This window comes from Ursus americanus, chromosome 25 (genome assembly GCF_024610735.1).
Source record: "Ursus americanus isolate L20-20 chromosome 25, mUrsAme1.1.p, whole genome shotgun sequence".
NCBI lineage: Eukaryota > Metazoa > Chordata > Mammalia > Carnivora > Ursidae > Ursus > Ursus americanus.
In genome coordinates, this window is record NC_142151.1 from 42,494,036 (window position 1) to 42,507,849 (window position 13,814).

Below are 13,814 nucleotides of genomic sequence, written 5' to 3' on the forward strand. Positions count from 1 at the left end.
TCTACAAATCAAAATTGGTTTTTTATTCCATTAGATATTATATGGCCTGAAAAATCGGATCTATAATCAAGGCTACCACGCATGACTATGCAGGCTGTATGCGGCTGTTCAAAACCAGGGGTTCTATTGATACCCCAGTCCATAAAATGTGAATGTCTGCTGCCTTCCACTGCGCCTCACAAAAGCCCAACCCCACTTCCGTGTTTTAGGATCAAACCTTTAGGTCAAAGTTCTTTCTTTATGCTCTTGTTCTTTCCTTTGAGAAGGTGAAGTGTGTGTGTGTGTGTGTGTGTGTGTGTGTGTGTGCGTGTGTGCGTGCACACGCATGTGTGGTGGTAGCGGGAAGTGGGGTGGTAGGACACCACTGGGTGTCATTTTATTTCGCTGGCCTGTCTGTCCCTGTCCCCCAGGCCTGAAATGTCTCCAGGCTGAAGAATCCCAGCACCGTTCTTTTTTCTCGACAGATACAACTTTCACACTCTTAGGTTCCCACTTGTCTGGGAGTTAAAAATCTGCAAGTTATTCCACTTTTCTGGCTTTATTTTCCTCCTCTATAAACGTCGGGTAACAGCGTTTCTAGTCTTTATGATTTTATCACTCTGGCTCTCTGAATCCTTGCCAAATTCTTGGCAGCACCATAGAGAGTCTGAGTTGGCCCTTCCTATCCCTTACACAAACAGCCCCAGCCCTCAGTTAATGGACCACTCACTCCGGAAGCTTGTCCTCAGCACCTAGGCAGACAAAGCTATGTGCTAAGGAAGTCCTTGTCCTGGGGTTCCCCGCTTGCTGGAGAGAAATGGACCCAGAGAAACCCAAACACTCAGCAAAACAGTAAGGAGCATGACCAATCCTGAGCAAGTGCTGAAAGTGCTTGATCTGATGGAGGTCCAGAAGGGAGAGAAGAGGCTGAATTGTTAGATTTGATTTTATTTGAGACAGAGAGCGAGAGAGCTCGTGCGCGCGCACAGAGGGAGAGAGACTCTCCAACAGACTCCCTGCTGAGCGTGGAGCCCAATGTGGGGCTTGATCTCAAGACCCTGAGACCATGACCCGAGCCGAAATCAAGAGTCAGAGGCTTAACCTACTGAGCCACCCAAGTGCCCCATTAGGTTTGATATTAAAGGCAATGAACTGGAAGCAGCTGTCACTACCAGAAACAAGAGACTAAAATGCTGCTTGAGGGTAACAATTCTTCTTATTTCATATGGTTTAAAGAGGAAGCAAAGCAGAGCCCTCAAGGAGAACTTACCCATGGAAATTTGATTAGGAACCCAGGCAAGTGGCAAGGCCTTGAACTCAGGCTGGGAAGTTCGGGAGTGATATTTATTTATTAATGAAAAGTTACCTACAAGTTGATTGTGCTAAGGCACTGGGCACATGGCCAACTGGTCCACCTTCTGGTATACTTCACTTTCAAACTCCTTGACCTTGTCTTTTGCCCTCCTGTTCGTCTTAGCTACCCCAGGTCCAGTCTCAGACCGGACTGTATTGTCGCTGTCTTTCTCCTGAAACCGTGACAGCCTGAGGGCAGGCGTGTTGTCTTAGTCACGGCAAAGTTCCAGAATGTAGCACAGATGCCCGGCGCGCAGCAGGCTCCCGTGACATGCTTGTGAAATGACCTTTCCACGCATGCTCAAACACCAGTTACTAGAGGAAAATCCTACTCTCGGGAGAAAAGTCTCCCCTATTCCTAGGCTACCTCCATTTCATTTCTCAAATCTAGCTCCTCTCCCCTTCAAGCGATGTTCAGTTGGTGGGCTCACCCGCGAAATTCTGAGGGGACTGTCAACATGTGATCCTCTTCTTCTTCTCGACGGTCTTTCCTTCATCTCCTACCCTTTCTACCCACACACCTGCCATTCATCGGTAGATCCATCCTTTAAGGCAGAGAGGAAGAGGAAAGAGCGAGGTACAGAATGGGCCTAGAGTCGGAAACCTCTCGATGTGGGTGTCGACTTACTGGTTCCTATTCGTTTCAGGCTGCAGTTAGAAGCAAACAGTCCCTGCCGCTGAGCGGAGGCCCGCGGAGGCCTCCTAGTGAGGTGCTGGCGGAAAAGCACAGGGTTTAAGATGGAACCCTAGCTCTGCAACTCTGAGGCTCTTCCCTTGATTAAATCACCTCCTTCTCAGATCCTACTCCCCCTGCCCAGAGTTAGACCAAATCAGTGGCTGCCAAATGCTGTTCTCAGACTAGCTACTACATCATAATTACCTGGAAACTTTATATAAAACATAGATTTCCTGGTTAATGATCAACCAAGGCTGTTAATGTCACACGAAAAAAGGAGACGCGCAGACATTCTGTGCCTCCAGATGGAAAACTCTCACACCTATAAAAATAACAAGTATTCTTGCCACCCAAACAAACAAAAACAAAAATCTGAATCTCATCAAGCCTCTAAATCTAACTGTTAATTTACAGAAAATACCAGAGACAGAGGAGCATGCTAAACTGTACTGTGGGGACTCAGTCAAGTTTAGGCTGCAGGAAACTTCCAGAGAATAACCCAGTGTCACCGACAAACAAACCGCAAAGAGAGAGGGATCAGAAACCCGCAGATGAAGGGATTTAACTTTAAACCTAAGAGACTTAAACATGCCAACAAGTTGCTGATTTAAACAAACTAAAAAAAAAAAGACATCGTTAGGGGAGTGTGAACATTGACTGGATATTTTGCATTAAGAAATTATTCCTACTTTTTAAAGATACCACTTAATCTTACATTTTAGTGGAATATCAGAAAAGATATTTGTATTATATTGTTAACTGAAAAGGGCAAGTTATAAAACCAGTATCAATGGAATAATCTCACTTTTGTTTTTTTTTTGTTGTTGTTGTTTGTTTGTTTTTTAAAGATTTTATTTATTTATTTGACAGAGAGAGAGGCAGCAAGAGAGGGAACACAAGCAGGGGGAGTGGGGGAGGAAGAAGCAGGCTTCCTGCTGAGCAGGGACCCCAATGCGGGGCTCGATCCCAGGACCTGGGATCATGACCTGAGCTGAAGGCAGACGCTTAACGACTGAGCTACCCAGGCACCCCAATAATCTCACTTTTGTAAACCTATTTATTTATTGTGGATTTACTTAAAGATCATACACATTCATAGCAGAGTGATTGTAAGGATATAAAACAACAGTGGTGGTAGCATGGGACGGTGTGAAATCAGGTTTTTTAAAAAAGATTTTATTAGTTTATTTGAGAGAGAGAACACATGGGGGGGGGCAGAAGGAAAGAGAGAAACAGGCGCCCCGCTGAGAAGGGAGCCTCATCTGGCTCCATTCCAGGACCCTGGGATAGTGACCCGAGCCGAACACAGGTGCTACTGAGCCACCCAGGTGCCTCCAAATCAGGATTTTTTAAATTCATGTTTTCCTTGTCCTTTCTGGTTAGTTGTAATGAGTAAATATCTCACAGAAAATATTTTTAGGTGTGATAATGGCTTTGTGGTTATATTTTAAAAGAGTCCTTATCTTTAGAGATTGATAATGAAATTTTTATGGATAAAATTATGTGATACATAGAATTTGCTTCATAGTAATCAAGGATGGGGGAAAGTAGGTGGAAACAGAAATGAGCTGATTAATTATTAAAGCTGAGAGATGGGTATGTACGTGTGGATTAATTATACAAGTTTTCCTAGCTTTGCATATATTTGAAAACTTCCATTAAAACAAGTTTAAAAGTACAGATTCCCAAGCGCTACTACCAGGGACCTCACATGTAAAAATATTTCCCATACGGCGCCTGGGTGGCTCAGTTGTTAAGTGTCTGCCTTTGGCTCAGGTCATGATCCCAGGCTGCTAGGACTGAGCTCCACATCGAACGTCCCTCCCCCAAATCAGGCTCCCTGCTCAGCAGGGAGTCTGCTTCTCCCCCTCCTTCTCCCCCTCCCTCTGCTTCTCCCCCACCTCATGCTCTCTCTCTCAAATAAATAAAATCTTAAAAAATATATATATATATGTATATATATATATTCCCAAATGATTCTAATATACAATCAACTGCTGAATTAGATTATAGTGAATGACCTTTTAATAGAATTTTAGAGAATTATTTTCCATATAATTCAATTTACTGATACTGTCCAGTAAAGAAGTTGGCTGGCCTTTGTCCCCAGTTCCTGGGAAGTAACTTCTAACTCCTTCGGATTTCCTGAGTGATAGGAATGTGTTTGTTATTCATGGTGGGCCTCTCAGATCCTAGTCAGTCTATGCGAAACAAATGACTCAGGATGGTGGCTGGTCAGGCTGGAAAGAGGAACCATGTGATGAGAGGGGTGGGCCTTTGAGACAGGTGATGTCAGCCTGACCTCCAGTGGAGCCAGAGAGAAAGGGAGCTAGAGATTAAATTCAATCATGTGGTCAGTGATTTACTAGGTTAATAAATCACAATTAAAAAAAACTCTAGACACCTGACGTGTGGGTGAGCTTCCCTGGTTGGTAATCCTCTATCAACGTGCTGGGAAGGTGACATGTCTTGGGAACACAGAAGCTTCTGGTCTGGAGCTCTCCCAGACCTCACTTTATGTGTCTCTTCACTTGGCTCGTCCTCATTTGTATCGTTGGTAATAAAACAGTAATTGTAAATAGAGCAGTTTCCTGAGTTCTGTGAGTTGTTCTCATGGACTGTGGATGCTGAGTGGCTAGTAGGAACCCCCAAGTCTATAGCGTTGGTATAGTGCAGGGGGCCTGGGAGCTCCAGGCTTGTGGCTGGTGTCTGCAGCGAAGCAGTCCAGTGGGCGACTGTGCCCTTAACGTTGAGCTGTGACCTGACTCCGCGGAGTTAAGTGGTGAAACTGCATGACAATGGGATATTCATGGAGGTTAATAACCCCCTTCTATGACAAGGAGGGGATTGCAACCTCCAAACTCCGGGGCTGAGGTGACAGTTAAATGAGATCATGTGCATGAAAGTACCCAGCACAGTGCCTCGCACATGGAGACAGGAAATGAAATATCCCCTGGGAGGTGAAACCTGGCATCCACTTCTTAATGGAAATTTCTACATAAAATTACCTGTAGTATCCAGTGAAGACAGAAGCGCAGGGAGAATAGGAGGTTTGCTGGGGAGAACGACAGGTGAAAGACGGAGGGATGATTTAGAAACGAGGGCTCAGGGGAGGCAGAGGGAGTGGACAAAGAGGAAACAAGGAAAATAGGGTGTTACTCTGACGAGAAGAGCCGGAGGGTGGGAAAGAGGCACCCTGGGGAAGTGATAAGCCAAAAACAGAGGGAGCGGGGGCTCGCTACAACTTTGTCTAAGGACCTGGTGATGCCACTGTAGCTGGGGGAACCACTAAGAGAAAAGAAGAGCACTTGTCTGTCCCCCAAAACCCAGGGCAGCAGGAACGGGAAAGGGAAGTTTCTCTGTAAGCAGCAGGTCACCCTGTGGCCCTCTCCCCAGGGGGGAAGATGGCTTAGGAGGGATGCCTTTTGGTTCTCAGAGCCTGCTGTTCTCCTGCCAGTCAGCCCTCCCTTCCTGCTTCCTCCAAGCCTCCCTTCCCTACCCTCCGGATTACCTGTTGATGGTAGAAGTTGTTGGCATTTTGTTCAAACCGTTCATCTTTGGTTTCCACAGTTTTCCCCAACTTCTGCAGTACCTGGGAATGTGAGTTGGAAAGGGCCACAAGGTTATAGTCAAGTCTCTCTCACCCGTTGGCCTCATGGGACCCTGGCTTCTGAGTCTCAGACGCAGTTGAAGGGGTCTGTGTTTCTATCAGCCCAGTGGAATTTAAAATATAGCACATTGCTGCAAAAAAGATCACATTTTGGGGTTCTTCTCAAATTGGGATAGTCCTGTGGGTACGTAGCAGTGTGCGAAGGGGTATATAGAAAGCCTGGAATAAACGGCATATAGGCTGGGAATGACATTGTTATTTACAGTGGGGTTTTTTTGGGGGGGTATTATATTAAAACAAGGATTAATAAGAAGAATGTAAAAGGTACGTTGCTTTTAAAGGTAAAACATGAGCCTTGAAGACTTTTCACTTGAGAGACACTCCTCCAGCCACAGCCACAGATTCCTCTAGATAGATGAGGTGAGAGAGGCAGGCAGGAGACTCTTTTCTTGGGAGGTCCCTTGTGGAAAACTGTGAGGAGCAGATAGAAGGCATTTAACATTCAGCTCGAAATGAATGCTCTCTGTGTCTGTCTCCTCTCCCCTGGGGACCTGAGAGCCAGCCACCACACTGGTCTCAGTGCTAAAGCAAAGGGGAGGGAAATGAAAAAGATACAGTGCCTGTTCTTACAGGGGACACTCACCTATAAACAAGCAAGCAAGCCCTGGCTCTACTGCCTGTAGCCCCCATTTTGAAAGGAGGCACCACTAACACTCCCCCAGGTCCAAGTAAGGATCTCAGGGCTGCCCTCAACTACTTCTCTCTCACCTCCTTCATGGAATTCCTCACTGTGCCCATCTCTGGAAACCACTCCATGTCTTCGAGTCTCTCCATCATGGCTTTGTTCTCAGCACTCCCTGTTTCTCACCTGGCCTGCTTCAACAGGCCTATCATGCTGCTGCTTAAAACCTTCTAATGATTCTCCACTCGTCTGCTCAACGGATTTGTAGTAAATGCCCATACGTGTCTATCTGCTGTAGTTCAAATTCTAGTATGCAGACGGGTCTCCACGATCCGACGCCGCAGCAAGCTCACCCCCATTATTCCTCCTTCCTGCAGGTCTCCTTCCCTAACACTTGTTTAGTTTCCTGACTAAGCCGTCCTGTGGCTCGTTGTAGATGCTGTGCCCTCTTTCTGGAATGTTCTTCCCCTCCTTGTCTCTCAGGCAACTATCTAAAAAACAATGCCCCAATTTAGGGGCACCTGGCTGGCTCAGTCAGAAGAGCAGGAGACTCGGGGCGCCTGGGTGGCACAGCGGTTAAGCCTCTGCCTTCGGCTCAGGGCGTGATCCCGGCGTTACGGGATCGAGCCCCACATCAGGCTCCTCCGCTATGAGCCTGCTTCTTCCTCTCCCACTCCCCCTGCTTGTGTTCCCTCTCTCGCTGGCTGTTTCTATCTCTAATAAATAAATAAATAAAATCTTAAAAAAAAAAAAAAGAAGAAGAAGAGCAGGAGACTCTTGATCTCAGGGTTGCGAGTTTGAGTCCCAGGTTGGCTGTAGAGATTACTTAAGTAAATAAACTTAAAAAAATTAAAAAAAAACCAATTCATATTCCACATCCTTTATGACACTTAACCACATTCTCCTTCATCCTGTTACTTGAGTTAATCACTCCCTCCTAAGCGCTTACACCTTCTGCACCTTGCAGACACTTCTATTACTGTTTTATTATTTGTATTTATCTAATTATGTCTCCTTCTAAACTGTGGGCACCTTGAGAAGCGGGTACTTGCCTTACTCATCTAGATTTCTCAGTATCCAGCGAAGAGATACTTAATACTTCTAACAGGAAGGAGAGTGGGCCTGATATAGGAGAGGATCAACAGGGGGGGCCTTAAATGAAGATTTTGCTAAACTACAGGGCATCTGGGTACTTCAGCTGGTTAAGTGTCTGCATTTGGCTCAGGTCAGGATCCCACCCTCCTGGAATTAAGCCCTGCCTTGGACTCCCTGCTAAGCAGAGTCTGCTCTTCTCCCTCTGCCCCTCCCCCCGCTCATGCTCTGTCTCTCTCAAATAAATAAATAAAATCTTAAAAAACAAAGATTTTGCTAGACTGGAATAGAGTATAAGGGGGGAGAGTGGAAAGAAGACAAAGTCAGAAAAGTAAGTACCGATCCTCACACAGCTCCATGAGATGGCTCAGTGTGGCTGGTTTAGGGTGTGTTATGGGGCGTGGTGGGTAAGGGGGCTAGAAGCGGAGATGGCAGTCTCACCGTGAAGGGCTGTGAATCATACGCAAAAGTGTCAGGGTCTCGGGAGTGAGGAAGGCTCTATGCACAGCCTCGGACCCATGTGTCCCCATTCTTAATCCCGGGGTTAGCATCTCAGACTTCTGGAGCTCTCTCTGGAGCGGTTATGATCTAAGGCTCCAGAGTCAAACAGATACAGGCCCTGCCTTGGCCTTTACACTTACGGTATAAGCCTTTGGGCAAATAAGCCTATGCGTCTCTTGAGTCTCCTTTACAAAACTCCCCTTCCCCCACTAAGATAACAGCACCTCCTGGAGCTGTTGGGAGAATTCAACGACATTATACCTGTAAATGCTTTCCCAGGGCGGCCCTGCAGGGAGCGCTTAACACAAATCCACCATTGTTCTGTGCAGTTCCACCCCCTTCCCTAGGAGTACCTGTCTGTTTCCTTCTCAGTTTAGCCATACGTCTGTGTCTCTGACTTCATCTCACCGAACACCTGACCCTGGGTACGCAGAGTCTGCCGGCTTCCCTGACCCTCCCCTCCCTCCCCCGCCAACAAAACACCATCCTCTACCAGAAAGTTGCAAAACCACCTTGTCTAAGTGGTAAGTACTGCTCTCACTTCCTTCCTGCTACTCCTCCCTTCCTTTGCCCGGGGCATGGTTCTTCTTAGGTGGAAGGGGCTGAAAGGATGGTCAGCTCAGTCTAGAGTTAATGTGGCATACCCCATCTCCCCAGCCCCCACAAGTTTCGAGGCAAAAAGTCTTCAAGGGGGTGGGAGTGCGTGTGCTGAACACTCCCACCTTTAACTCTGAAACTGAAAAAAGGAGTGTGATCACCCTGAAAGCATAACCCAGTGCCCCAGGCCCAAAGTCGCTTGTTGCCATTAGCAACAGGGCTGGGTCTATCAGGGCACGTGAACTATGCTACTGACGTTCTTCCGCTAGAACTAGAGTTCCCTGACGGAAGAGAACGCACAGGTGCTCAACAAAGATCTGAAAGACCGAATAAATTCCACCTTTGGGCCACTTCCCAATGAAAGCCCACCCAAGGAGAGTCCCTAACGTGCTACACTAAGAATTTAGCCCCCCGGGGGGGGGGGCAGAGACATTTAGACAGAAAGAACAGGAACACGAGACAAAGTGAATGTGGCAAAATGTTAACGCTTGGTGAAAAAGGTAAAGAATATTCCCGGGTTCTTGACCTATTTTAACGTCTACGTAGATTGGGGTATGAGGATAAAGCTTAAAAAAAAAATCATTGCAGATATGTTCGGTGGCTATAGTTCTTTACCAGGACCCTCCCCCATAATCGCTTATTATATTTTAGTTAACTCTCTCAGTTGGAATAATTTGAATAGGCCCCGGGTAAGATATTATGGAATTTTGTTACAAATTTTTTCTTAGGTGTGATAACAGTACTGTAGTTTATGTGAGAAATCCTCATTTTCAGGATATATGCTAAAGTAGGCTCTTCCTTAACATGGCCGTAAAATACTTTCCAGCCTTTTCTGCCACCACTCCCTGTACTCCAGCTCAGCTGCATTTCTCACTGTTCTGCCTAAAACGGTTTCCACACTCCAGGCCGCGCTCATGCTGGCATTCCTCAGCTGGAATGCTCCCCCACCGCTCGCCTGAGGAACTACTAATCAGCCGTAATTCCCAGCTTAAATTCCGCCCTCTACCACAAAACCTCCTTCGATTCTCCTCCGTCGTTCTCGCCTCTGAATTCCCACAGAGTGCAGATCTCTCAGGTGACTCATTGCACCCTTTTTTTTTTTTTTAAACTAGACTGTAAGCTTCTGGCAGGTTCGAGAGTGCCTCTTACTCATCTTTAAACTCCTTCCTGGGTCCAGGCCAGGATCCTGGACAAAGGAATTTTTCTGTAAGTATTGTTGACAGAACCCTCTGGGAGACAAGTTGAGTAAAAGTCAGTAGAGGAAAAGACCAACAAAGAAGTGGTAAACAATGCCCCTTCTCCGGGGAGAACGGAGAGGTTTGCCACAGAGAAATCACAAACAGATGGTGAAAGCATTCATCTGAAATGCGAAGAAGTATCTTGCTGTAAAAACACAATTCAGTCTTATGTTGAGTCTGGGTGGAAACTGGAAAATAAAACAAGAAGAACACTTCATCTCCACTGTGTGTAACAGTCCCTGGGCCTTCACTCCTAGCACTTCAGAGGAGGAGGCCTGAGCAGAAGGTGTTTCTACTCCTGGTTTTGCTCCTGAGAGATCCGCAGGAAGTGGGCAGACCCAGATGTGAGAATGGTTCATCAGGAGCTTTGTCAAGAGCGCAGCCTGAGGTTGGGATCCAAGGCGGGCCACCTGGCCTTCAGTGACAGTTCTGCCACTTGCCAATCTCTTTTGAGTCTCATTTCTTCATTCTAAAATTGGGATGTTAATAACATCCTCCAAGTGTTGCAAAGATGAAGTGAGATCGTGTCATGAGTGTTGGCTCCATAAAGAGAGAGATCGTGTCTTCCTTAATTTCCTGTGCCTTGTCAATCGTAGGTGCTCGATATCTGAGCCATCTATTTGATACCCGAGTTACCTCATACTAGTCAGAAGGTTACAGCCAACAGCTTACAGTAAACTATAAAGTGTTCCAGGGACTCCTTTCTTTTGACCCGAGCTTTTCCTCTCTTTTGCTTGCCTTCAGAAACCTCCCAAGACTCAAGGACTGGCCCCTCCCTGCATTCCAGGCCATTTTCCCCGCTCTATCCAAGCAGCATCCACGACCTCTAGGGCCCAGAGGTACTGCTCCGAGTTCAGTGTCTGCCTGCCCTTGTGTTTATGTCTGGGTTCACAGCATCTTCCTGTTTTCAGCCTTAACCTGCGAGTTCCCTAAGGCAGATGGGAGGTGGCTCCTCTCTCTGTTCTTCTTGGGGTTCAGACCAGGGTGTACCTGGGTGGCTGGTTCTCCCTTTGGGAAGTATTTGCCTCCGAGGTTTAAGGCACCCTCGCCCCTTCTCTCGCTTTGCTATCCTTACCACGTTGAATTTCCAAATCACTGAACATCGACGCTCTCATTTTACAGGTGCAGAATCTGAAGCCCAGAGCAGAGACATTATTTATCTAAGGCTTTGGAGTCCATGTTTAGAAAAGGAAAGGAATCCCACGCCAAGGGCGTAGCGTTGATGATAGGCTGGATGAGGACAGATGGTGAAAGAGTGAGGTAAAATCAATTGCTGTGTCTTTTTTTTTTTTTTAAAGATTTTATTTATTCGACAGAGACAGCCAGCAAGAGAGGGAACACAAGCAGGGGGAGTGGGAGAGGAAGAAGCAGGCTCCCAGCGGAGGAGCCCGATGTGGGGCTCGATCCCAGAACGCTGGGATCACGCCCTGAGCCAAAGGCAGACACTTAATGACTGCGCCACCCAGGCGCCCCCAATTGCTGTGTCTTTTCAAAATAATTCTCATCCATGAGTTTTTGGTCTTCTGGGTTTTCTTTGTATTTCCAACCCATAGTGCAGCGGGTGCCTTCTGTTCCTCCACACCCCTTCTAACTAGACCTACCCACAGGCTCTGATCGCTATCAGATTTGTAACTAGACCTCCTTTCAAGATGCTGAAACCACGATCAAGGTGAAGTTAGAGTAAGGTGAAGTAATGAAGTCCAGCCACACAGAATCTTTCCTTTTCCTCCACTCTTTCACATGACCCTGGCTTCCTCAAGACAGAAAGAGGAGATACATCTACCAGGGTTGATAGGTAGAGAGCAGAGAGGTTCAGGTTAGCAGGGAAGGACATACTCTGGACAGGTAGAAACAAGAATGTCATTAAAATGTGTAGAGAGGTGTTCCGGGGGGACAGCCTACCTAAATGCCAGTGCTGGAGTAGGGCCACCCAGAGCTAAACCAAGGACACAATCTAGAAAGAGAGGCTCCTTCATCACCCTGGGCCGGTACTTTCCAACACCAAAGAGACCGCACAGAAGGCAGATACGGGCTACTGCTTACATCAGCTTCAACAAGGCACAGAGACCAGGCAGGGGTGGGTACAGAGGGAGCCCTGCAGAATTACTCTGTGCTTGTGGACCAGGTGGTCCTCGCGGGCAGCACAGCTGGTCACGGCTGCCTTATGACTCTGCGCAGGGTATCTCCTTCGAACCTTCAATTTCATCATCTGTAAAGTACCATCCTCGCTGGGCTGCTAGGACAAAAACTCCCACCTTTTCTGGGTCGGCCTGAGCCTTGTTTAGGGTTCCAGAGGGAGACTGTTGTCTCCTCTGCGTCTCTATCCTTGCCGAAGATCGGGTGATTTCCTCCGTGCTCTCAAATCTTTCCGTTTTAAGGGAAACCCAGTCCCACTCCCGTCTGCCGGGGAAGCGGGGGACCCCTCAGTTCGGCCCAGGCCCCCCGGGGCACCCTGCACGCCCCTCTGTCCGCCTCGGGCCGGCGGGACGGGCGGGTGGTGCGGCCCGGCCACCTACCTTCTCCTGGGCCCTGCTGAACTTCTTCTGCACCTGCTTGGCGAACAGGCCGGCCGCGCCTCCCGCCTTGCCCTCCGCCATCCTGCCGGCTCCGGGCGCCTGGCCCGGCGGCCTGTGGTTTTCTGGAGGCCCCCGAGGAGGAAGTGCGGTTCCCAGCATGCCTCGCATCCGGCCGTGGCCGTGGCCGCCCCGCCCCACGCCGCTCGCGACCCCCGCGGCCGCGCAGGCTCCTCGGGAGGCCCCCTCCGCGCGCAGCCACCACGGCCCGGAGGCCTCCGGGGCCACCAGCGCTCAGCCCCGGCCCCCGAGGGGGACCCCAGGAGCGCAGGCGGGGCTGCCCCTGTTCGGAGGAGGAGGCTGGACACTTGGGCCTGCCCTCAGGGGGTGCTCCTTCAAATCCAGCGTCGAAGCTGCGCACCCCGCAGGGAGAGGAGCACCCGCCCCACGGAACAGAGTTTTCGAAAGTGGGCCGAGACCCATTCGTGCCCGCAGGCAATTCGCCATAACCATCAGCACTGGGAAAGAACTGGAACGATGGGGTAGAAAGATTGCGATTTCCGCTTAGCCAGAGTACTGGGAAACGTTGTTTCACTTGCATGCGCGTGTCCTCTGGGTTGCCGGGTAAAATGCTCGTCTTATTCCAGGCTACGGTTTTTAAAGATGGAAAGCCTCTGCCGGGGACGTTGGCTGTAAGCCTAGAACCGGTAGGGACGGAGTGCGGGAAGGGGCAGGACTCCACGGTGGGATTTGAAAGGGAGGAGCCAGCGGTAGAAATGGAGAGGATCTTACTGGAAAAGGACTGAGGAGGAGAGAATGGAAGCCCGCGCTGGGGAGGGGAGCACACTTCCCTAGCTGGACGGACTGGTGCGTGTACTGGGTGGAGGCAGAGACAGACACAGGCTGGGAAAGTGGGGACGAGGCTGCCCAGACACACCTGTTGCTCCCACCGAGGTCTCCTAAGCCAGGCTGACCCTTTGAGGGGGATAGCTGGATATTAGGACACTGGGTTTGGAGGTATCATTGACTCACAGATTTTTAGAGTGGTGTAACTTTCCTCCAAGAGGGGAAGAGGGTCAAGATGACTTTCCTGAGGAGTGGAGAGGGAAGCTGGAGGCCCTTGTCTGCTGTCATTTTCTAGGCCATTCCCCCAAACAGACATACTGCACTCAGGGTCAGCTGTGTGACGGGCATTGCTGAAAGTGTCAGGAAACCAAGGATAAATAAAAAGAGCGAGAGAGAGAGAGAGAGAGAGAGAGAGATCTGACCTCAAGATGCTTAAAGTCTGGAGGTGGAGAGAGGTTGGTCATCAGATGCTTATAATATTGTGTGCTTGATGCATTTATAGAGATGGATACAAAATTGTCAGGTCCTAGGTCATTGGGGTTTATTCTGGACGTGAGCTGTGGGGATGGTCTAGAAGGGGCAGAGTGCTGAAAATGGAAGGACTTGATGTTGGATAGGAAGAAGAGGGGAGAAGCCCAGGGGGTGGCGGTACTGTGGGAATACTGAGAGAAGATGGTCGCGATAACGGGTCTGTAACTAGCAGGAGGAGGCCAACACCTCTGTCTCT

The 13,814-nt window shown here is 48.7% G+C and overlaps 1 protein-coding gene across 4 annotated transcripts in view; it reads right to left on the reverse strand.

The window, feature by feature from the left end:
* The window catches only part of BIN2 (bridging integrator 2), a 29,005-nt gene extending 16,606 nt beyond the window's left edge, over window positions 1–12,399 (reverse strand). For 3 of the 4 annotated variants that reach the window (XM_087855844.1, XM_045801029.2, XM_045801027.2), the window contains exons 1-2: window positions 12,245–12,399; window positions 5,520–5,600 (exon numbers count right to left, since the gene is read on the reverse strand). In XM_087855844.1, the coding sequence (XP_087711970.1) occupies window positions 5,520–5,600; window positions 12,245–12,325 (162 nt within the window). In that variant the 5' untranslated portion in view covers window positions 12,326–12,399. The remainder of the gene's footprint in view (window positions 1–5,519; window positions 5,601–12,244) is intronic. The other variant, XM_045801030.2, reaches the window with a different exon arrangement.
* Window positions 12,400–13,814: the final 1,415 nt, after the last annotated feature.